The following is a 24,092-nucleotide window of genomic DNA, read 5'->3' as shown; positions in this document are numbered from 1 at the left end:
GGCATCCGAAAAGTTTGTCGGGTTTGCTTTTGAGAAAGGTCAATTGTTGTTGTTGTTTTTTAAAACTTAACATTCACAAAAATCTGTCGCTGGGGTCATATTCAAACTAACCTTCTTTCTACCATTGCAGGAGAGTACGAAGAGGCACTCAAGGTATGTTTTATTGCCTTCATGAATAAAAAAGCAGGTCACTGTTCAATACAATGAGACTTAGGGACTGACTTCTGTGTTCGTTTGAAGTTGCAACAAGGGCATGTAAAAGAGACAAACCCCATTTTGTTGCTATCCTACAGGTTTTTATATAAAACTAGAGTTGGGCGGTTTACTGAAAATTTACCGTTACCGAGATGGTTCACGATGACCGACGTAATTTGACCATGTCGGTAAATTCAGTCTTTTCAGCGAACGAAAAAATAGTCTTTTCAACCTGCTTTGACTATATGTTGTTCGGTTATGCTCGTTCCCCTTTTAGAAAACAGCCAGTGTAGTTTCTTGTGAAGTCACGTGGCTATCAGGAAAAAAAAAACAAAAAAAAAACCAGAAGCCCGGTACGCTAACACTACAAGTCAACGTGATGGAGTGGGATAAAAGTGAAACAGCTACTGGTAGACAGGCTTCTGGCATTTCGAGTATAGCATTATGTGCAGCATGTGTGAAAGCAGCCATTTAATTCCCTGGCCACAGAACGAAGGCTGATTACATAAATCTCATGGCGGGCCAATCGTCATATCCTCTTTCTTGGCTGCAAGACGAAAAGCGGTAAACAAACATCACAATTATCAACATAGCAAAAAGGAAAGTTAATAAAATTAAACTGGAAACATATGGAAATTAAATTGCTACTGTATTTTAGAGCCGGAGAAGAGACAGTCCATCGTCCAATCTTTGGAAATATGTGGTTTATTTAGTTGCCGATGCCGACCAGAAATGACGTACAAAATTCTGCCCACCCCGCTCAAAAAGCACCCAGTCGCCAACACAGGACAAGTCTGAAAGTTTCCAAACCTGGGTAATACCAGGTACATCTCCAAATGTCTGAAAGCCATGACACGGGTAAATCCCACGTCACCTAACACGGAAATTTAGCGGGATATAAGTCTGAAAGGGGCTGAAGTGATATTTCCTATTGTGTTTCGTCATGCTTTTCACACTAGCACTATTTGGTCCGTTTTGTTTATTTATTCATTTAATTCGGTTTGTTTTAAATGGACGAGAGTTCTTTTTTACTCAGATAGTTCGCTTCGTATTGTAACTGTTAACGGGTGTCGGACTCTAGTTCGTACCAAACAGCCGAACTCCACTCAAAAATCCTGGGTCTTGGTGTGCTTTAAGCGCACCTTGCTTTGCTTAACCCTAACCCTATCTATGAATTTGGAGGGCATTTTAAAATTTCTTTTATGAGTGCCAACAGCTTTCCATACTGCTGCTCTTTTATTTATGTCCTGCAAATCATGCCAAAATGCGTCATAAAATATGTGCTGGTAGAACACTGCTAAAATTATACGCTCCTCTATGTTGACAAAGTGTGACGCTTGCATGTCAATTTCCGGATGAGCCAGTGTCCTCGCAGGTGATTTGTCGATCAGTAAATCCATTGCTGATTGGTTGTAGTGCCAGGTGACGGCGACAGAAGTAGAAAAAAATTCCCATGTAAACCTAACGTCTAAGTAGTATCCTGGTTGATGTCAAAACTAATAGACATTAAGATATAGATTCATACGTTTTGTAGTTTTATGCATTTATTATGAAAGTATTTATCGGTTAAAGTTAGAATTTTAGGAAAACTTTTCATTTCGAATTACAGTGAGTGCCTCTGAATCTTCTGCTCGCGCGCCTAAAATTTGAAGTCAGGGGCCACTAAAAATGTTTGTCTGGATCCCTGGACTGTCAAATAGCACTTTACTATAAAACTGCATGAGGCTTTTTGTTTTTATGTTGAAAATATTTTTGAATTCAGATTAAACTTCATCCTTTATTTTTATTCACAGAGTGCAGCAAGGCAAGGCAATCGACTGCACATGAATGTGTATGAGACCCGTGGCCAACCAGCGAGGATCTCCACTGGTAAGGGAGGAGGTGCAGAGCCAAAGCGGGGTTTCAGACCCCCTCAGCACTGTCCTGCTCTTGCCCAGGCTGTCAGTCGAAAGGTTCAGGCACTGGTTCCAGAACAAGGCATGGTAGGTACTAGGTACAATGCATTTGATGTTTTCATTTATTTCATACACCTTCGCATATCCTCTGTTTTTACAGGGCCCCGTATTAAGTTTTAACTTGGGAAAATGTTACAAGCATGGATGAGTGCTATACGAATCCTAATGATAAAGTTTAAATTTTTATCACTGTTCATATTCCACACATTCCATACTTTCAGTCACAAATCATGATGACCTAAATCACAATTCTTTTCACAAATGTTTTTCAGCGGTGGAATTTAATGAAAAGTACTTTGTTTCTGTATATTTTTGTGTATCTGTCCTTTACTTGAGTAAAGATATGAAGTGGTACTTTTTACTTCACTAAATTTTACAACACATATCTGTACTTTTTACTCCACTACTTTTCAAATTGACACCTGTGTTAAATGTTACTTTTGTTTGTTTTGTTTTTCTCTCATTGTGAATCGATAGTTTCGTTTTCATGCCTTCAACGCAATCGATAAGCCCCATACAACTATATTGAGCACCAGAGGGAGCAACACGAGAACAAGCAAGATTAGGCAGGTGACCAACATATGAACCAATAAAAAACTACAGTGAGAGCATCACGCCTTCAAATGAGTGCTGCACACTTTTGTACTGTAGATGGGGGTATGCACCTGATATTTGCTTGTAATCCGACATTAAGATAAGTATTGGAATTTTTTTTTTTTTTTAGCTTGTTAAGCTTCGGTTAAAAGTGCAGTCAATTTTATTAATTTGTTCCATTCTGCACGGTTATGTAATATATTTATATTTAAAATATATGTATCAAATTTCTGCATAGGGAGAAAATACTTTTTCTTTTTACTTGTAAAGTACATTTTAAAGTAAGTACTTTTGTACTTAAGTATTTTTTTTCTTGGATACTTGTACCAGTAATTTTTTGCCCCTGTATCTGTACTTTTAAAAAAAAGTGATTACTTCATCCGCCACTGATGTTTTTATAACTATATAGCAGCGTTATTTTGGCAGCCCTTTCAAGTTTCGTCTTAGTCTATCGGACAAAATACATATTAGTCTTAAGTCATATTTTAGTCATTTCAAAATGTGTTGGTTTTTGTCTGGCTTTACTTGACAAATAATAGTGTTTGAGTCCACAAATAAAAAAGGTATACGCGTTTCCAATAATTTGGAATGAACATTGATAGACGAGCACATTGTAGCGTGTAAAAGGACCGCGCCAACTTGGTGAGGGTTTTCCAATGGTTTGATTTGCAAACTGTAAACCGTAGCCGACACCAACAAAACGACAACAACACAGTTTAAGAGGAAACTATGTTAAAAGTTGATGCTATGCTAACGCTACGAGTTATATTAAGTGTTTGATGATCACTCAGCACAGACCCTTCAAGTGCTATGACAGGAAAAAGCATGTTTATTTCATATTTTGCGCGGTATTATTTGCTCCTGAATGAAATTGACCATTTGGATGTGTGTGGAAGCAATCGATATATTTATTTAATTTTTTTAATCCCGTGCCATGAAAATGAGTGGCTTCCTGAATTGAGGAAGAATGCGAATGTGATGTCAGCGGACTAATCATCTTCGGTATACAGCCAATACGTCAGTATGCAGAACGACTGCGGATGAAGCTGATTTTGCGGAATAATTCATTTATTTTTTGCATCACGCCAGCCCAATGTGCTGCAAGCTTTTGTTGCTGCACAAGGGAGAGGCATGCTAGCCTTTATGGGTTTCAAAAAGTTCTTGTTTACCGCGGTGAATGGGCAAAACAAGTCCGACAACTGTGGGACCATTGGACCGACAAGGAAGCGGGTGAGCTATGTGTGTTATATTATGTCAAATTCTGGGTTCATGGCACACGTTTGAATAAGGAGGTGGCTTGCATTTTTTGGGTGACAATGTTCCCTGTCCACTGAGAAGGCCACTCGGACGAGGACTGGCGGCTTGTCGCAGACAATGGTTGCCGGCCGATAAAGTGCCTCGGCTTTGACCCCGGGAGCCCCCCACTCTCGTCTCTTGTTCTCGATTGTGTTCAGACTTCCACCCCCCTCGGTCCTCTTCGTTTGTCCACCAATAGAGCACTATCTGCGGCTTGGGCTCGGCAGCCACGCGCTCCGACGTCGGCCATTTTGTCCGATGTTCATTCTCCAGCTGCGTCCCCGGTGACGAGCACTCCTACCGGGGCCGCAGCAGGCGAACGACGAGCTGAAACTTGATCGCCGCAGGGGACTGGCCGATTGGTGAAGGCTGTCACCCTCATAAAACTGGATTTAAATGACCTAAAAAGAAATTGTTTGAAAGCAGTGAAAGAGTCTTTGTGAAATATGTGAAGTGTTTCTCTTCACCTAGACAGGAAAAGACATGGTACCATATATATATATATGGTTTTATACTTGTATAGTGAGTTTCAAAACAAGCAAGCCTGGAGCGCACCCTAGCTTCAAGGACATCCTAAACACTAGTGAGGGAGGCTGCAGCACATATGACATGAGTGACACGACCCAAACTCTGCTACAATGCAGGCTGACTATCTACACGTACAATAACATGGTGAACATACAACGGAAACTATGGCGCATTTTCATCGTGTTATCATCATAAACACATTTTTCAACAAAATGTTTTCATTATCATCATCGTTGACGAAAACAACAATGCTATGGAGGGATGTCCCAATCCAATACTCCGCTACTGGCAGAGCTCGGTTTAATCTTTTTTTTTTTTTTTTTGCATTATCATTACTGGTCTAAATACTGTATATATGTAAATATCTGCTCGGTATCAGCAAAACATATCTTCAGATCAGATTGGAAGTAAAAAAAAAAAATCTGTATCGCTACATTCCTAATGCAATGTAGGTGTGCTAAGAAATAATCAAATAATATTTTTTTTTACAATTTATTTAGTACAGACAGCTTAGATTTTGTCTTGTCGCATACAAAAGTAATGTGGTACAGTTCCATTATGAAACTCAAAAACGTGGGGTGGCACGTGGAGAGTGGTTAGCATGACCGCCTCAGTTTTGAGATCAAGGGTTCAATCCAGTGTTCCGGCCTTCCTGTGTGGAGTTTGCACGTTCTCCCTGTGCCTATGGGTTTTCTCCGGGTCCTCCAATTTCCTTCCACAACCCAAAAACATGCACGGAAGGCTGATTGAACACTCCTAAATTGTCCCTAAGTATGGGTGTGAACGTGAGTGGTCGTTTGTCTCATTGTGCCCTGTGACTGGCTGGCAACCACTTAAGGGTCTACCCCGCCTCCTACCCTTATTTAGGTAGGATAGGCTCCAAGACCTCGTGACACTACTGATGATAAGTGTTATAGAAAATGAATGAACGAATAAATGTCTAAAATGGCTCAAGGCAACTATAAGAAGGGCTTCTGGCAAGTGAAACTCCATTCATTATTCCACATTCTTCCGGAATCAGGTGATCATGAAAGAAGTGAAAGGGACCAAAGAAGAAGACAAGACTCCTCCAGCTTGGTTCACCTCATACATGGAGAAAGTAGGTGTTTATGTTATTTATGTTAAACTTGGCTATCAGCCACGGTTATTGAGGCCTTTTTTCTGTTTCTGTTCAAACAGTTCAAAGACCAGGTGGTCCGCGAGGCAGTGGAGAAAATTTGCAGGGAGTTCTCTGGACAGTGTTGCATTCACAAGCCCTTGAGTGGAATAGGGGGAGGTAGAGGAGATGCAATAGCTGGGGCAGCAGTGGTACCCGAGGTTTCTTCCTTTACCCTGCCAGGAGCGCCGTCTTCTTCCACTCTTCCCTGCTCTTCCTGCAGGGGACAGACAACAGGTGGAGGCTACCAATGCAGGTACTACAAGTGTTGATGGGTGCAGACTAACATTCATAGCCTTATGGCTATTTCCATAAGGCAGGGGTCGACAACACTTTTTGCATCACAAAGGCCCTTTTTCCACCGAAAAAATGAGGGTGCCCATTCATTGCTAGTAGTTGTGCCATGCTTTGTTGGGTCCATTCCCAATAACCGGTTAGGTTTTCCATCGACAAGGAGCTAAAGATGGAGCTGTGTCACGGTGTCGCCATTAACTCATTTGCTCCCAGAAACGTATAAATACATTCTATTTTTAAATGCTTCATTGTCCCAAAACGTATTTATACGTCTTTTGCGGGGTTTTTTTTTTTTTTTTTTTTACAAGAAGGATCTATAGCTTGCGGTCTATCTGAGAAAAAAAAACAAGGCTCCAAACCCATTTTAAAGCAATAAAACTGGCCACTGGAGGGCAGTAGCGCATTTTGTAAAGACCCGCAACCCGATTCAACAGCAATGAAAGGCCGGGCAGCACGGTCGGAGCGCTGGCGGCAGTATGCCAGGCGGGGGACGACCGAACAAAACAACTGACAGGACGCCTGGAATGTCAGGCGCTGGACGACGGAGCAAAACGACTGAGACCATCGCGCAGAGGGCTGTCCAAACAGACCCAGCAGAGATTAAAAAATAATCCATATTTTTTGTGAGACAGACAACAATGAGGGAAGAGTTTACGCGGCGACAATGGCGTCATCTCGGCGACAACAGGCGTCATCTCTCAGTAGTCATGTGTAAACAAACTGTTACTTTGTTATCAAAAGCCCTATTTGTCTTGTTCATTATGATATTTTGTAAAAGGAAAACATTATTCAGATGTTTGGGATGTAACTAATGCAAAAAATAGCTGTGTTAAAGTCAAAGTTATGTTTGAAATGTATGCGTTTACAAAAAGCTCATTTACTCAGTTTTTTCATCAGAAATTGGAAAATTGCTCAAACTGAGCTATTTTCTAATGCGGGTTTCTAAAAAATGGAAAAAGATATGAACTTTTTTTTTCTGCTAAAAGAAGAGAGTCTAATCTTTCTTTTGGTGGGTTCCATGTTTATATAACAATAGAAAAGAATTTTCTATGGGCCTTGCAAAATCAGTCAAAATCCAGAAAAACGGCCGGGAGCGAAAGGCCTTGCTCTGTGAAAATGGCTGGGAATGAATGAGTTAAACATCAATGTGTCATGAAATAATCAGTAAGTAGCGACGTGAGTCAGGTAGCCATGTGGCGGTATGCAGTGTTGCCAACTCCTTTATAAGAAAAGTAGGTATTGCTTATCCTAAAAGATTACGTCATCACCTAATTTGCAAAATTGCATGTAATAGCGTACCGCATGTAACACATCACCTTTGCTGATTAATATTCATAACGTTAGCAACTGTTGCTAGGGGTGGTCAAACTTATTCCTCATGGTTTTTTAGAGCATTTATCTACATGGTTAACAGGCCAAATGCACATTTAGCCATTCACCTACACACAACAATGGTGCTGCTACCATGCAAGGCTCTGTCAACCCATTGGGTTCAGTGCCTTGCCCAAGGGTACACAATGGGCAGTCATAGCCTGGAATCGAACCGCTGACCCTTTGGTCCCAGGACAACTCGAGCTACCAACTGCACCACTGCCGCCCGATGTGTACAGGGCTAAACCTACCAATTCTGTCTGAAAAAGATGGCCCTGGTGCCAAATTCACTGGTAACGATATGGCAGAACATACAAATGTTCAGTTAAAAAGATAGCTTGAGGGTCGAAGGCTGAAAAAGACGGGGAAAAAGAGCTGACCTGATCCAGAGGTACTTTTTTTATCGACACCTTTTTCTTGCCTTATGCCACTGACAATGACATTATCCTGTTTCAACGATCCAACTATCCTTTATCATCATATGCCGTCTTTCTTATATATTACAGCATATCCTATGGTTGTCGTACGTCTCTGACAGTTCTTGAGGGTAATTTATATTACTATTGTTGTGTAGCAATTGTTAATGCTACTCAGTGACAGCCAATGAACTATTTAAATTTTTTCATTAATAACAAATCCCAATTCTATTAATTTATGTGCACTTACTAAAGTTGTTTCTTTACAACAGAAAATGTAACAACAGTGGCAGTCAGATACCATTTAATATTTTTTCCAGGTCATTCATTGTAAGACAGAAGCAGCACGGCAAAACGGCATGCTATAAAAATAAGTCAAAATATCGAAATGGCTTACCTCTCGTAGTAGGCTTTGGCAGGCAATGGATCAGCATCATCTGTAGGACCATGGCCCCCAACAAAATGTTTGTTGCATATGAAGGTGAATGGCCTCACCTTGCTGGCGTGAAACTGGTCTTTTCGTCGTCCGCACACGTTGATCCATTTTTCACATTTTTTGGCTTCGGGAAATGTATGAAGAAAACATCCTTCATGTGTTGTAATGTCTAGAGTCGTTTCTACAAGTTCCATAGTAGCAGTATTAACTCGGCGTGCTCGTTTTTTGAAGGAAAACAAGCAGTATTAGCATGGGTTGTATGCGAGTGCGCTTTTATTTTGAACCCCTTCCGGTTTACGATGGTGACGTCACGCAGCCTTGCGTTCTAAAAATAGCATTAGTACGGTACGCTATTGTAATGGACGCTGTAGAACAGAGAACTAACGTCATGGGAGAAGCAAAAAGTGAGCATAAAAAACACCAGAAAAATCGCTAGATTTGTCGTTAGTCGCTTTTGACAAAATAAAGTCGCCAGATTTAGCAAGAGTCACCAAGTTGGCAACATTGCTGGTATGAGTTTCTGACGATGTGATAACCATAAGCAAAAATATCACTGTTCAGAATCACGTAATTGACAAAATCACGTAATTGCACTTACAGCTCTAAAATGTGTTATTTTGTGATATCTGGGATTAAAAAAAAATGTTTTTCCATAAGTCAGGACTTTTATTTTTCTTAACAACATATTAGCAAATTGGAACATAAGTATATTGTTAAGGTAAAATAAAATATTTAAAAATAATAATAAATATATAACCGAACTATTCAAAGTAAAATTAAATTAAATGCAATCCTCTAGGGGAGCCTAAACTAGGGTTGCCAACTCCCTGAAAAATTAATACTTTTAAAACTTTTTTTTTTTTTTCAAACAAGTTAAGTGCGTTCAGAGCCCCCAAAATTAACCCCCAAAACGTTTCACAAAAGGTCACCCCAACTATAATGTGGAAATGTAAACAAAATGGACAGAACACAAAATACAGGGATCCCACCAATGTATTTATTGTTCAATGTATTTATTCAGCTCTATCATTGGAAAGAGGTACATATAAGAGATGTTTTTTTTTTTTTTTTTTTTACCTTTTACCCCAAAGTATAGTTTAAAAATGTATAATGTAGTATAGTTTAGTAAATGTTTTTTAGGCACTTCATATGTAATATTTATGATAAGTTTTATACATGTTAGTGTCCCACAGAATTATTTTAAACAAGAAAAAAGTAGACGCTTAATCGATTAAAAAAAAAAAAAAAAGCTTGTCTTTATTATATGCTTCATTATGTGTCCAATCCGCTCCAGCTGCTCACTTTCACACAATGAGTTGCCACAGCAACTTTTTAACAAGTGAAACGATGATTGACGCATGAGGCGCTTTGAAAGTCGAGTCACTGGCAAGATCAAAGCTTAACAATCTGTCAATTATCGTTTACTTTAATAAGCTACTCCACTCTCTGACAAACAAAGAGCAGGGACAGGGAGCGAGCATGAGACAGCGTCATCGGCTCGGGAGAGCTCATCTGTATTTTTTTTGCTGTTGAAAAAAAAAAAAAAATCCGCAATGGACTGAGGGCATGAAGTAGCGATGGATCACTGTACTGTATATCACACACAGTGGAAAAAAAAGTACACGGAGAAGAACAAGAAAAGAAATGATCATCATTTTGAAAACATGCTTTTTTTTCTCATGCTTCACTCAAACCTCTCGTCTTCAACACGTTGCTGTCCGTTTTCCTCATGGCAAGCGACAGTATCTCCTCGACCAATGAGATGAGCAGGATTGTCATTATTCTGTCAGTTCATTCGTCAAAGCAGGAGAGTTGGTGGAAGGAGTTCTCCAATTTATTCTTAAAAAGCACCATACCATTGTCCGTTCATTCTACAAATTAAATATTGTTTTCGATTTTCATGAAAATACGGGACGTGTGTCCCTTGTAAGCTTAATACGGGACGTGTACTTTTCTTTTTGAATACGGGACGCTTCTGTTTTTCAACGGACAGTTGGCGAACCCTAGCCTAAACCCACAGCCACAGCTCAACACTATTATGATAAGAACAAAAATTATTCAATTATTTTACATAAAAATGGCATGTGTATGACTTGTATTATGTTTACATAATACACACGTACTCTCAACACAAACAGTCGCTAGAGAGAAGAAAAAAAACACAGGCTGAAAATTATGAACATGTTATTTTGAACAGATGTTTAAAATGGCGGTAAACAAAAGTAGGCTAATGTTAGAGAGGAAACTAGTTAGTCGTCTTGGCATGCGAATTAGCCACATTATCTGCCTCGTTAACAAGCTCACGTCATAGTATTTGTTTACAACCCTAGACACGCTAAACACGGTGGAGTTAGCTCTCGTACCTGTGGGAAACGTTCATGACAACGTTTACTAACCGTTAATTTTGTATAAAACGACGGGCGTTGTCAATGTAAATGCAAAATATATTGAAGGTAATGCTGATCGATTAATGGATTTTGAACCGAAACAGACTTTTCCGGTTAAAGCGATGTTGAAAACGTTCAAATCGGTACGTTCGATTTTCAAAACGGCACCATTTTGGTTTATCAAAGTCGCCGTAGTTTTCTCTGCATTTCCGCTTCCTCCCATGAGCGCGCGCCATCTTAAAAAACAAGAACAACAACCATGGCTACCAGCGAATCTGCTACTTTTGCCCAGGCAAATTTTGGACACAAAACACCATGAATCTCATGATCAGTGACGTGTAGTTAGGGGAAGCATTTGAGACACTGCCAGAATGTTTTCATCTTTAAAAATTCAAATATTTTACAGTGTAATGTATCAAATACTTGTTCTCCCCACTGTACTTAAAAAACAAATAATTAAAAAAAAATAATAAAGAAAACCGAACACTTTTAAATGAACATTGATAGACGAGCACTAGGCACAAGAACAACGCCAACTTCGTAAGGGTTTTCCAATTGTTTTATTTGCAACTAGAAGCATGGAGTACTACTACTGTAACTGACACCAACAAAACCAAAACAATATAACAACAGTTTTAAAAGGGTGCTCACTACGCTAAAGGTAATGCTAACGCAAATGCTATGGTAACGGTAAGTTACATTTAGTGTGTGATGATCACCCAGCACAGACCTGTAAATGCTGAAGCCACATTGCATATTCTCTCTTGACAAGATAAAAAAATTGTGTTTAAAACAAGCAAGCCAAGTATTTTTCTTAACAGAACTGATAAAAAGAACACACAACAAGTGGAAAATCTTCAAAAATATCTCCTGAATGGCGGGAGCTAGTGCTGTTTGAGTCGGGAGCCACTTTTGAGCACTTGCTCGACTGCCGCTCGCTCACACGAGGGCTTGCTTGGCCCAGCAAGGAGTTGGTGCCTATAAAACACCCGTTTTTGGGTTTTGCAGCCAAGGCTTGCTCGGTGGAAATAGAATTAACCAGTGCTGACCTAAGCACTAGCCGTGAACCACGAGCACTACCAAAAGGACCAAAACGGTTTCACATTGCGATATCTTTTGATAGACCGACATGGACCAAAAAATATAAGTTGATATACAACTCACAGTGATTGTGAAAGCCAAGTGACAGCTTGCCGACTTGTACTGCTCACTGTCCAACAGCTGTAATGTGCCCCTACTGATATATACAGTAATATCATATTGATTGGTGATAAATACTAGCTCCAGGTGACAAGTTTTTGAGCTTCAAACGTACTGCTGGAATTTGAAAGTGCCACTCACTACAATTGGTGGAGCCAGGGCGATGGTCAGTTAGATTTTGAATACATTATTATTGTTTTTTAATTTTTTTTTTACAGTGTGTGTACATCTTGTACTCTATGCGAGCCCTGCAGTTTTTCTCATGATCCGAGTCACAATTTGGTGAGGGCTCGAACTCCACTCTCTATACCAGAACATGGATCGCCCGCCCCAGACCACAGCAGGTATAAAAACATGACACCAGTATTACAATGAAGACAAATATACTTCTGATCTCGTTTCTATTTTTGGAGTGCATCTTCAGGTTTAGTGAGTTACTTGACCCAATTTTTTTGGTTTCAGGTTCTATAGACGAGGTGACCGTAGCTTCCGAAAGGCAGAGAAGCAGCGACTTAAAGCAGAAAAGCGACTGTTGAAAGCCGAAGTAAAAGAGATCCGTAAACAGTTAAGGATGGAGAGGCGTGGCATACAGTGGAGCTCTTCCCAGAGAGATGGAAGTTCTTCGCCTGTGCTCCTTCAGCCTCGAGCCACCCAGCACAACAGTCCTGAGTAAGTTACTGAAGCAATTTACCAACTAACTCACTGTATTCTACGGAAAACGTTTTGCTTATGATCAAAACAGGGATGTTATAGGCAGCCCTTTTTAATTTTCGTCTTAGTCTTCCTCTTTTTTACAGAATACTTATTAGGCTTAGTCATATTTTGGTCATTTCATAATGTGTGAGTCTCCGTCTGGTTTTCGTCAACGATTGTCATCGTTGACCAATACAACAATATGTAGCATTGACAAAAATGGTAACAACAACCCTTATGATCAGGGGTGCACATAAGTGTGTACCGGACATAGACAAACGCGCTGGCCCTCAACGGCTTCAATACGCTTTTGCGTACCAATGACTGACAACTGTATTTGCGGCGGACACGAGAAAATCACTTTCTCTCGGCCCCACTGAGTAATTATTTCTGTGATCCCCCATCCCCGTCAAAAGACAGACAAAAGACAGAGACATCACCGGAGCTACCGAAAAAAAAGGACTTTTGCTGAAAAGTGGCTGCAGGAGGTACCATGGCTAGAAGCAAATGATGCTCGCACGGAAATGTGGTGCAACATTTGCCGTGAGAATCCCAATGTCGCTAATAAGAGCAGCGCATTTTATGTAGGGTCAAAGAAGTTTAGCCATCCAAACTTTGAAAAGCACGAAAAAAACAGAGCATGTGGCAATTAAGCAAACTATCGATGTCAGATAGGACCCCACTCGCCCTATAAACAAGTGGCGGAATAAAGTTATTGTAGAACAGCGCCATGCGCTAACAAACATGTTTTTGCTCGCATTTCCCAAAGCTAAACATGCACGTTGAATGAGCTCGTATGAGGAGGACATCCTACTTTTAAAAAGGCTTGTAGTGAATGTGGGAGCCGCATAATGTCCTTTATTTTGAATTGGTGCTTTTTATTTCTTTACATTTCACTTCAAATTAATGGCAATTTTGATGTGCCAGTTGATGTTAATCAAGCGTTAATTGTTTATGTAATTAATTAAAGGTAATTGGCTCGAAGTAAAGCTTGTCATAATTTTATCCAGGCATGAAAATCTCTCACCTTTCGGCGAAATTCGCCGTTTTGAAGTAAATAAGGATGACCTACGTGAATCGTGTAGATCCGAGGAGAAATTTTTTAGGGGGGGGGGGGGGGGGGGGGGTTGGATGTAGGCATGTGCCGGTTACCTTCACGGTTTACCATGCTATTAAAACGTCGCGGTTACAAAACCACTAAAATTTTCCGTCATACAGTAGTACGTAATCGTTATTTTTCATGTGTCAAAAATGCAGCCAGAAGTGGCTTGGCGCGGCAGAGCTTACCCTTTCCCCTGTTTGATGCTGCGTGTGCCATTGACGCTATTCCAGCAAACCGAAAAACAAGCACTCCAAACGCAAGGCGTACTTTTCTGCAATTTATTGATCTCTCACATCGTGGCAACTGAAATATACCAAATGAATACATTTAAAACGTTGTACAATCGTATTTTTCCAAGTGTGAGTAGCTTCAACAGTTTAGCTTCATGAAAAAGTTCGCCAAAAAAACCCCCCACACATTTTCCTTTCAAATTCAATACATAAAGTTACTAAAAACTTACAAAGCAGAATGATAGGCAAGGCTTAGCAAGGAGAGCAACTTCATTGAGGTTAATCACAGCCGCTGAGAGAGAAACAAGTTTGAATGCAGGGGGGAGAAAAGAGCGTTAATTGCGACAGATGATCTTGTTCTAAGCACAAATTCACGTTCGCTGGAAGAGGAGAGGTCTCACTCCCAATTTTTTTTTTTAGAGGAATGCATTTGCCAGCATATTGAATTTGGTGAGTAATGGTTTCAATCGTTTTCATATTTTGCGTTATGACAATTTACTGCCGTTCGTTCCAGCTTGCATTGAACACTGCCAGAGCTAGCCAAATCTCTGGTGAAAAAAATAGCTCCCGTTAAGTTAGCGTCAAGCTTGTGTATTTAATGGTAATATAAAAGCAGTGTTGTCAGTAACGCGTTATGTGAGTAATGCGTAACAGTAATCTGATTACTTTCTTTCAGTAAAGAGCAATCTAACGCGTTCATGTTTCTAAATCCTGAATCTGATTAAAGTTACTTTCCTTGATGCCTGTGCGTTACTATTTTGTTATTGCCCCATAATGTATGTATAATGAGGAATACTGTAGTCATGGGAGTGACATCACGTGTCACATTTTCTAATCGGGGATGGAAAAAAAACAGGTGACGTGTTTTACCATGATGCGTGAGCCGTGAGCGCTGGGAATTTGCGGTCAGAACAACATAGCCTTGCTATCTCGCCAGGATGCAATTAAATAGGCAGGAGATATACTACAAACGGCTGCATTTGCACACTGGAAACACAGCCATTACTTCACATTTTTGTCCAGTAAAGATGACAAAAATATCTCCTTGCGCTGGCTCTAAAAGACTGTTGACTGCTAAAGCATCCAATTCAAGCACCACCAACAGGTAACAAGACAGCCAGGACTTTTTGATACTGCTCGTGCTCAATCCTCTGTTGTTGTTGAGGGTTTTGAAAGCTTAGGTTTAAAGAAATTCTAAATATCCATCTTGCCTCCTCAGCTGTAGTTTTGGCTAAGCAAAGCAAACGGCTGTCTCTCAGGTGCTATAGTCACAGGATCTGTTCGAAAAATAATTTGGACCCATTATGAAATACTTTGAAGGATTCTTATTCATTTCATTCATTTTTGTTGTTTTATTGCTCTAAAATTTTTATAGACAACATTTTAATGGTCATATTCAATGGTTTATACTTTAAAGGGGAAGTTCAGAATTTTTTACATTAGGCTTAATCTTTGAGTTAGCCTGGGTTCAATTAGTCGCTGGAGTTGATTTGAACAAATTCTGTGCAGTTTGCCAGTTATTTGATAGTTTCAGGGCTTCGGAGTGAGAGCGCGAGTCAATGGTGGTTGAAATCAACATTCAACTCCTTCAACTAATTAAACCCCTGCTAATTTGAATATTAAGCCTTATGTGAAAAATTAAAATTGTCAAATTCGCCTCATGCTTCGCCGACGGAGGACATTTTGGCAGAACGCCGGAACATATTTCCTCCACACCCTTCTCACCTTTTTAACCCCTGACCCATTTTCATGCCTGTTTTATCGCATCAGGCGGGTCGGCTCTCAAGCTCAATGAGGACCAAGTCACATCTCCAGGTCCTCCTCTGAGAACCTGGGCAAAAAAATTATGTGCACCCCTGCTTATGATCATGAATTAAGTGATAAGTATTTTTAAGGGAAACTTTTGTTTTTGTTGTAGTTGGGCTGTGTGAATTGCTTCATTTTTACTCTTTGGGGATTTGTTTTATATATTCTTTAAAAGTGAAATTTTACAGCAAAACGCCCAGATATGAAAAATATACAATGAAATCTTCCATAATCCAAATCTGATTTGAAATAATAGCGCAGGCATAGTTTCTTTACAGGCATTTTTTTCATCAGTCTCAGTCAATGACAAAGGAAAATTCAATTGGCGTGATTGGGTACTCTCTGTAATTTTTGGCGTTGACGTCAACTAAGGGGAAGACGAATGTAGAAAGTCCGACATTTAGTATAGGCATCACTATGTGAACTGTCCACCAAAAAATGTCGAACTATCGCATTGTTGGTGGATGCAAGAGTGTTGAAAACAAAGATTTAGGGATATAAATGTATGGATTTTTTAAAACAGATCATACACCGAGGATGTGCGGTGACTGGGACCGGTTGGTGGGGTAATACATTATAAGTCGATTAATTTGTTCTAAAGCCCCAAAAAAAGCTACAATAAATACTGCAGGTACAATTACAAATAGCAACTACACATAGCAAAACAAATAAATTATAAATAAAGCGGAAATAAAAAAGCGTTTTTATTGTCCCCTTAACTTACAGAGACTGGCGAACGGAGGTCAAAGGAGACTGTGAGCCCTGTTCTGTGGGGAAAAAAACTTCCAAACACATGTTACTGTCCCACAGTGCCGCCTTTATAATGTGAATTATTTTTAAACAAGAATAACATAGAATAGATGCCTGAATAAATTAAGAGATGTCCCGATCCGATATTTGGATCGGATCGGACGCCGATATGGGCAAAAAAATGTGCAGCCCACACTGTAAACTGCCTTTTTTTAGTTACATCCTTTGCTGATCGTCAATATAAAAACATAGCACAACAAAGATAATTCACTTGTATAAGAAAAAAATACATGGCGTCTCAAATAAACTTGATTTACTTCATTATTGTGTTATCATTCAATACGTTTTCTTGAGCGCCATTTTGTCCAGTGACGTCAGATTGAAACAACTTGGAAGTCGGGGTAGTTATTTTTTCTCCGACTTCGCGACTTGGACCTCCCAGTTTGAGTGCCGTTCCAATGATATTTTCCTAGTCGGAGGCCGGAAAAGTCCGACATCATCTTTGTTGTGCTATGATTTTATATTGTCGATCAGCAAAGGATGTAACTAAAGAAAGGCAGTTTAAAGTGTGGGCTATAACGCAGCTGTCGTTTTTCCTCTACTATTTGACCGCTTATAGGAAGGCAGGTTCGCTGGAGGTCAAAATGTCTTTGGATGGCCAAAATAAAAAAAACCCTCGTCGCGATCAGCCATCATTGTTGTTTACATTTGCTTGGAACGCTCGCTTTGATGGTACCATCCGAGTTGGATAAATCTGACTTCCCACTTCTCTGGAATGCAGCATAAACATCATGCTTGTCTAATAGATATCATATGTATATAGAACTAGATGCCAAATGACAGACTCGACGCCGTTGGCAACACATGCATTGAAAACTACGTGCGTTAGTAAACATCTTAAAGCAGGAGACTTTCCTTGTAGGCTGTTGTAGTGAACAGTGTTTCCCATAGGATTTTTTGAAACTGTGGTGGTGGGCTGCATCGGAGTCGGACAGCCCCACCATGTCGTGCCACGGCGAATTTTTTTTTTTTTTCCCATTATTTTTTCCCCCAAGAAGAACCATAACAAAGATATATTTGAAATATTTCATTAGCTAGGCTAATGTTATAGCTCTCAGCTATGGTACATGTATGTAAAATGCGTAGCTGATTACAGCTACGTTACCCTATGTAATAATGCGACTTTTTTTCTCATAGCAATAGTACGACTTACATCTCGTAGTGACTCAGGGTTGGCAACCCAAACTGTTGAAAGAGCCATATTTGACCCCCCCCCAAAAAAAAAAAAAAAAAAAAAAACAACTGATACAGTATGTCTGGAGCAGCAAAAAAGTAAAAGCCTTGTACAAGCCTTATAATTATCGATGCTAGCTATATTAGCCTACTATAGAAATGACTAAGTTGGCTAGAAATACATAAGTAGCCTTCATGATTAAATGTTTATTTTCCCTGCAGTGGATCCTATAGCGCACCACGTGACTACTCTGTTGTACGATGCCACCACAAATTTAACTTCATTACAATATTAATGAAGTGGAAGAATGTTTGTGTCATGTTTGTCCTCCTAGAAATCCTATTAAAACAAAAAATATATTTCCCTCCCCCATCTTTTTCCATAAAAAAAAAAAAAAAAAAAAGAGCCGTGGTTTTCAGACCGCCGTCGTAGTCCTCCTTTTTCCTTTTTATTTGACCCTCATAAGTACTAAATTACCACAACAATAACAGTCCTTCTGTCAACTGACCCATTTACAGGACTAGGGGAATTCTAATAGCCATGTAAAGAGTTTTACTTGATTCGGTGAGAAGGTGAATAGTTTTGTCCCCGTTGTTCGTGAACTAAATTTCCACACAAACGTGCATCGAGGTACCATTAACTTCGCAAGGAGAGGTATGAGAGTCATTTTTCGAGTGTCCCAGAGCTCGCGAAACTGGGGGGGGGGCGGCATTTATCAAAGTTTCGTCAACAGTCGTTGGCCGTGTGACCTTCTCGATCGACAGGGAGGAGGATTTTCAGTTCACGCACGGAATGCAAGCCACCTCCTCATTAAAACATGTGCCATGAACCCAGTATTTGACATAATATAAAACACGTAGCTTACTCACCTGACAATGGTCCCACCTTTGTCGGACTTGTTTTGGCCATTATCAGCGGCCTCTCCCTGGTACAGCAACAAAAGCTTGCAGCACACTGGGCTGGCGTGATGCGAAAAATAAACGAAATAATCCGCAAAATCAGCTGAATCTGTAGTCGTTCTGCATACTGTAGTATTGGCTGTATACTGAAGATGTTTATCCCACTGATGTCACATTCGCATTCTTCGTCAATCCAGGAAGTCACTCATTTTCATGGCGCAGGATTCAAAAAATTGAATAAATATGTTGATCACTTCCACACACATCCAAGCGGTCCATTTCATTCAGGAGCAAAAAAAATACAGCGTTAAATATAAAATAAACATGCTTTTGCTGTCATAGGCACTTTAAAATACAGTAAACCTTTACAAAGTGTCAACTTAAAACATTTCGTTTCATGAAGGCGACCGAAGCGTCCCTGTCCCCTGGTGGTTCCAACCATGACAGCGACATTTCTGGATGAGAACCTTCCAGATGGGACCCGTCTGCGTCCTGGGACCAAGTTCATCAAATACTGGAAGATGAGGAACACAGGAACAATGAGTTGGAGCTCTGATACAAAGGTGAAACATAATGTTTTTTTTTTTTTTTTTAATGAAACAATTTTCCTGGGCACAATTCTTTGGTCATGATTAATTTATCGTTTCATTATTTTTTGGGGGGACTCTAAAAATATTAGGGGTGGTGGTATCAGCAGAATAGTTGCGTTATCAAGAATACTACAGGTAGTCACCGGGTTACGACGTACTCGACTTTGGCGATTGCGACTTTATGACGCTGGAGTCTAGTCCGCCATTTTGTCTCCAGCTGTTAATTGTTTTGTTTTGTTTTTTTTGTCGCAATTTTTTTTTTTTTTTGGGTAGCATAAACAGTGCCTTACCATACGTACCTCACGGTATCTTGTTTTTTACTTTAAATTGTTAATATGACGTGTTCTGTGCTCACTAAATGTGAGGGGTATCCTCCATCATTAAACAAAATACATACTTTTGGACTTTTTGGGTAGTTATATATATATATATAGGCTATATATTATATATATATACTTTGTGTATATATATATATTATATATATATATACTTTGTGTATATATGTATATATATATATATATATATATGTATATGTATGTATATATATATATATATATATATATATATGTATTATAAATATCAACTAAATATTTCGTTGTAGCCATCGTTGACGAAAATAACAATGTTGTCAATAAGGGAACCATTTCGATTGGTTTCCCGGCCATGTCACTATGACCACCATATAATAGCATTGTATAATCAGATACATAAACACTGTCAGAATTCCACAATTTTTGTCTTTTTGGCATGTTATCACAATGCAATTCTATAGCAGTCTTTCCCAACTTTTATTGACCCAAGGCACATATTTCACATAGAAAAAAATCCAACAGTACACCGCTTAATACAAATATCACAAAGATGAATTAAAAAAGTTAATTTGGCAAACACTGAACTTCATTGAAATGCCTAAAGCATGTTTATTGAATCACACAAAAAGAAAATAATAGCTCCTGAAGTGCCTCAATTTCTTAAACTCAGAAACATCTCATATAAAGTTGAATAAAAGGTTAAATAAATTGCTCTCTGAAATGTTTCCATAGAAAATACATAACCACGAATATAAAAACAGGTCTAGACTAATAGACAAACTAATCATAGAAATAACAAATATATAACCCAGTTTTAAGTTGTTGTTTTTTTCATAGTGGCCGGTCGAATTTAAAAAAGTACCAATACCGATACACGTCAAATTTCCAAATATTGGCGCTGATAATTGGCCGGCCCATAATCGGTCTCTCTCTTGTAAAAATGCATCAATTCACTATGTCAGGGTTAAATTACTGCAGATTGGTCAAAACTGCCAACTTCTTGCACCTCCCGAATGGTATTTTATGCCACCGGAGTTTCAGTGGACTACCACGGCTCTTGACTTTTCTCTGCTGCGACCTCAGAGATGGAGGAGAGAGCGTAAACAAAAGAGGAGTGATAGCTAGGCCACATGCTAACCTGAACTAAGTGGCTTTTCCAAATCTCTTCCTTGCCAACGTGATCTCGCCGGCATACCTTCCCTAAATGCGGGTTAATGGGGGCGCAGATGTCCAAGGGAACCGCCCTAGGTCCAGGTGGGATGGTGGTGGCCCCCTTGCTGGAACTGCAGCAGTAGGGGATGAGCTGTGCTGTCTCACGCCACCAACCCCCCCCCCCCCCCCCCCATGCCTGAGGAGGTGCCCTGGCCCTGGGGCGGCCCCCGCACTGCATTTCCACTTGTCTGCAGGACTATCACACAAGTTATACGAAACTGAAAACTTTTGAGAGTGATTGCCTTCACCGATCAGCCAGCCTCCGGTGGCAAACAAGTTACAGCGCACTACGACGGCTTGTCATTCCCCTGCTACAAGCTAGCTGCAAACAGTCCCACCGAACCCAGGGCAATGTCAGCGAGCATAAGGTGGGAGTGCTCCTCGCTGAGGACGCAGCAGGGGAATGAACGCCGAAAAGGGCGCATTCTTCGTGGACAAACCAGCCGACATCCGGTGGCTTCATGACTTCATCCAATTACATCACATCTGCCATCTTCCTCAATCCGAAACTGTAGGCGGAAGTCACTCATTTTCATGGCGTGGGATTGAATGAGTTGAACATATATATATATCAATCCGAAACTGTAGGCGGAAGTCACTCATTCTCATGGTGTGGGATTGAATGAGTTGAACATATATATATATATATATATATATATATATATATATATATACATATATATATATATATATATATATATATATATATATATATGTGTGTATGTATGTATTGAACGCTTACGCACAAATCCAAGGGGTCCATTTCATTCAGGAGCATAAAATACCACGTGTAATATGAAATAAAAATACTTTCTGGTGTCATGTACATTTATATTGCTGTGCCATTTATTATTCGTGGTTAGCATAGATAGATAAACAAAAATATTTGGAGTTGTCAAGAAATATGATTTTTTTCCAAATGAATTCAATATATTGGATAATTTACCGCTGCACAACTGATGTCTAAAGGCACATTAAAATGCCATGACACACCTGATTGACTGCTTTACAGGACAGTGGGGGACTATTTTTTTAGGACTAAATTGTTTAATAAATACATTTGTACAAAGGTGAGTCAAAAATTATCCTCACGTTTTACCATACCGCACTCGAGCTATTGTTTTCAGTGAAATGTATGATTTTTTTTTTTTTTTTTTAGGGCCATCTAATTCATAGTTATAGTGCCTTCCATAATTATTGGCACCCCTGGTTAAGATGTGTTTTTTAGCTTCTAATATATATTTTTTATTCAAATAATATGGGACCTTAATGGAAAAAAAGAGAAAAATCCAACCTTCAGTACAAGAGCATTTATTCGGTGGGGAAAAAAATCCCACATAAAGAATTAATTATTTGACATCAAATAATGTGTGTCACAATTATTAGTACCCCTGGTGTTAATACTTTGTACAACCCCCTTTTGCCAACAAAACAAGGTCTGGGGACTGAGATGGCCATGGGAGGAGCTTGATTTTGTGTCTGGCGAACCATTTCTCTGTAGATTTGGCCATATAATTAGGGTCATTGTCTTGCTGTGAAAGACCCAGTGACGACCCATCTTCAGCTTTCGGGCAGAGGGCAACAGATTTTTATTTAAAATGTCCTGCATTCATAATGCCATGCACCCTAACAAGGTTCCCAGGGCCTTTGGAAGCGAAACAGCCCCACAGCATCACTGACCCACCCCTATACTTCACAGTGGGTATGAGGTGCATTTCAGCATGCACATCTTTCGTGGCATGCCAGACCCACTTAGAGTGTTCGTTGCCAAAAAGCTCAATCTTGGTCTCATCTGACCAAAGCACACGGTCCCAGGCTTCAACTGGCCATCTCAGTCCCCAGACCTTGTTTTGTTGGCAAAAGGGGGTTGTACAAAGTATTAACACCAGGGGTGCTAATAATTGTGACACACTTTATTTGATGTCAAATAATTATTTCTTTATGTGGGACTGAATAAATGCACTTGTATTGAAGGTTGGAATTTTCTCTTTTTTTCCATTAAGGTCCCATATTATTTGAATTTAAAAAAAATATTAGAGGCTAAAAAACACATCTTAACCAGGGGTGCCAATAATTATGGAGGGCACTGTATAGTGCAATTCTTACATATTGCTCCTTTAATAATGTTTGTTTCCAGCTGAAGTTTATGTGGGGAAACCTGGCAGTTGGATCAGGGGATCGTTGGAGAGAAGTTTCTGTTCCTTTCCTCCAGCCTGGACAAGTGAGTGAACGTGATTTGGGAAAAAAAAAAGGTCATTATTTTCAATAAGAGATAAGAACTTTTTACACAAATAAAAACAAAGAATGAATTTTTACAAATATAGACGCATACCTCCAAGCAAGTAAGAACACACCTTAAAAATATATACACCATCAAATTAAAAAATCACAATTAGCCCCGTGTAAATTTTCACCAATCTGGCACAACCCAGACTTGGGAGTTAATAAAATTCCTATTTATTTCAGCACATGGGATGATACGGGAATAAACCACTTACAGCATTTGTTTAAAGATAATAGATTCATGTCATATGAAAAAATACTACAAGATTTCCAAATCAAAGGGGTCAATTTCTTTCAATACAACAAAATCAGGGCAGCCATCAGAAGCAAATTCCCATCACTAACGGGTACTTTAGACCCACCATGTTTCGTAAATAAAATAATAAACATCCATCCTCAACAAAAAAAAAAAAAAACTTTCAAAAATATATAAAGCCTTCTCATAGAGCAGCTCTACTTGTCTACCAATCGAAAAATGGAATAACAAACTTTCGGTAACATTAGATAATAACTATTGGTCCAACACCTGTAAAAATATATTTACAATGACAAGGATGTCGACTAGGGTTGCAACGGTTCATTTAGCCCACGGTTCGGTTTGAACCTCGGTTTTGGGAACACGGTTTCGGTTCGGTTTCGGTTTTGCTTTTTTTTAAAAAAAAAAATATTTTTTTAAACTGCCTTTATTTTGCTTTTAAAAAAATGAAATAAACACTTAAAATGTAAACATTTTCGACTGTTAAAATGCCTCTTAGCTCTTTGGCTAGTGTAGTGACTGACTACTGAAATACACACACAGTAGTAAAAAAGTTACTTGGCAAAGTAACTGGTGATACCTTTCATGTTTTTTTTTCTTTTCCATTTAAAAAAAAACCAAACAAACCCCAAAACATAGTAACTTTTGCTATGTTTGGAGGTCATTTAATGTTGTGAATCAACTGTTAAAGTTGATAAAATTGCTCCCGTTTTTGCATTAGTTCCCTTCTACTTTTGACTTGTGAAAATTTTAAAACGGTTTCATCCTTTAAAGATAGACTCAAGTCAAGATTTTGTCGATTTAGGGGTGTTTTAGATAAAAAGTTGCTTAGGTTCACTCGTAAGGTTTTCTACAACAGAGCCTTTCTGAGAAGTTTACTGCTCAAAAATGGCGGCTG

At 39.3% G+C, this 24,092-nt stretch overlaps 1 protein-coding gene across 8 annotated transcripts in view; it reads left to right on the top strand.

Moving 5' to 3' along the window:
• nbr1b (NBR1 autophagy cargo receptor b) overlaps positions 1-24,092 on the top strand; it is a 127,587-nt gene that overhangs the window by 29,236 nt on the left and 74,259 nt on the right. For all 8 annotated transcript variants that reach the window (XM_057860738.1, XM_057860732.1, XM_057860731.1 and 5 more), the window contains exons 4-11: positions 131-153; positions 1,989-2,177; positions 5,590-5,667; positions 5,748-5,980; positions 12,047-12,172; positions 12,291-12,497; positions 18,946-19,105; positions 22,793-22,876. In XM_057860738.1, coding sequence (XP_057716721.1) covers positions 131-153; positions 1,989-2,177; positions 5,590-5,667; positions 5,748-5,980; positions 12,047-12,172; positions 12,291-12,497; positions 18,946-19,105; positions 22,793-22,876 — 1,100 coding nt within the window. The remainder of the gene's footprint in view (positions 1-130; positions 154-1,988; positions 2,178-5,589; positions 5,668-5,747; positions 5,981-12,046; positions 12,173-12,290; positions 12,498-18,945; positions 19,106-22,792; positions 22,877-24,092) is intronic.

Source organism: Corythoichthys intestinalis, chromosome 16, assembly GCF_030265065.1.
Source record: "Corythoichthys intestinalis isolate RoL2023-P3 chromosome 16, ASM3026506v1, whole genome shotgun sequence".
NCBI classification, from domain to species: Eukaryota; Metazoa; Chordata; class Actinopteri; order Syngnathiformes; family Syngnathidae; genus Corythoichthys; species Corythoichthys intestinalis.
The sequence above is the reverse complement of the archived record's forward strand: the minus strand, read 5'-3'. Positions and strand labels throughout refer to the sequence as shown.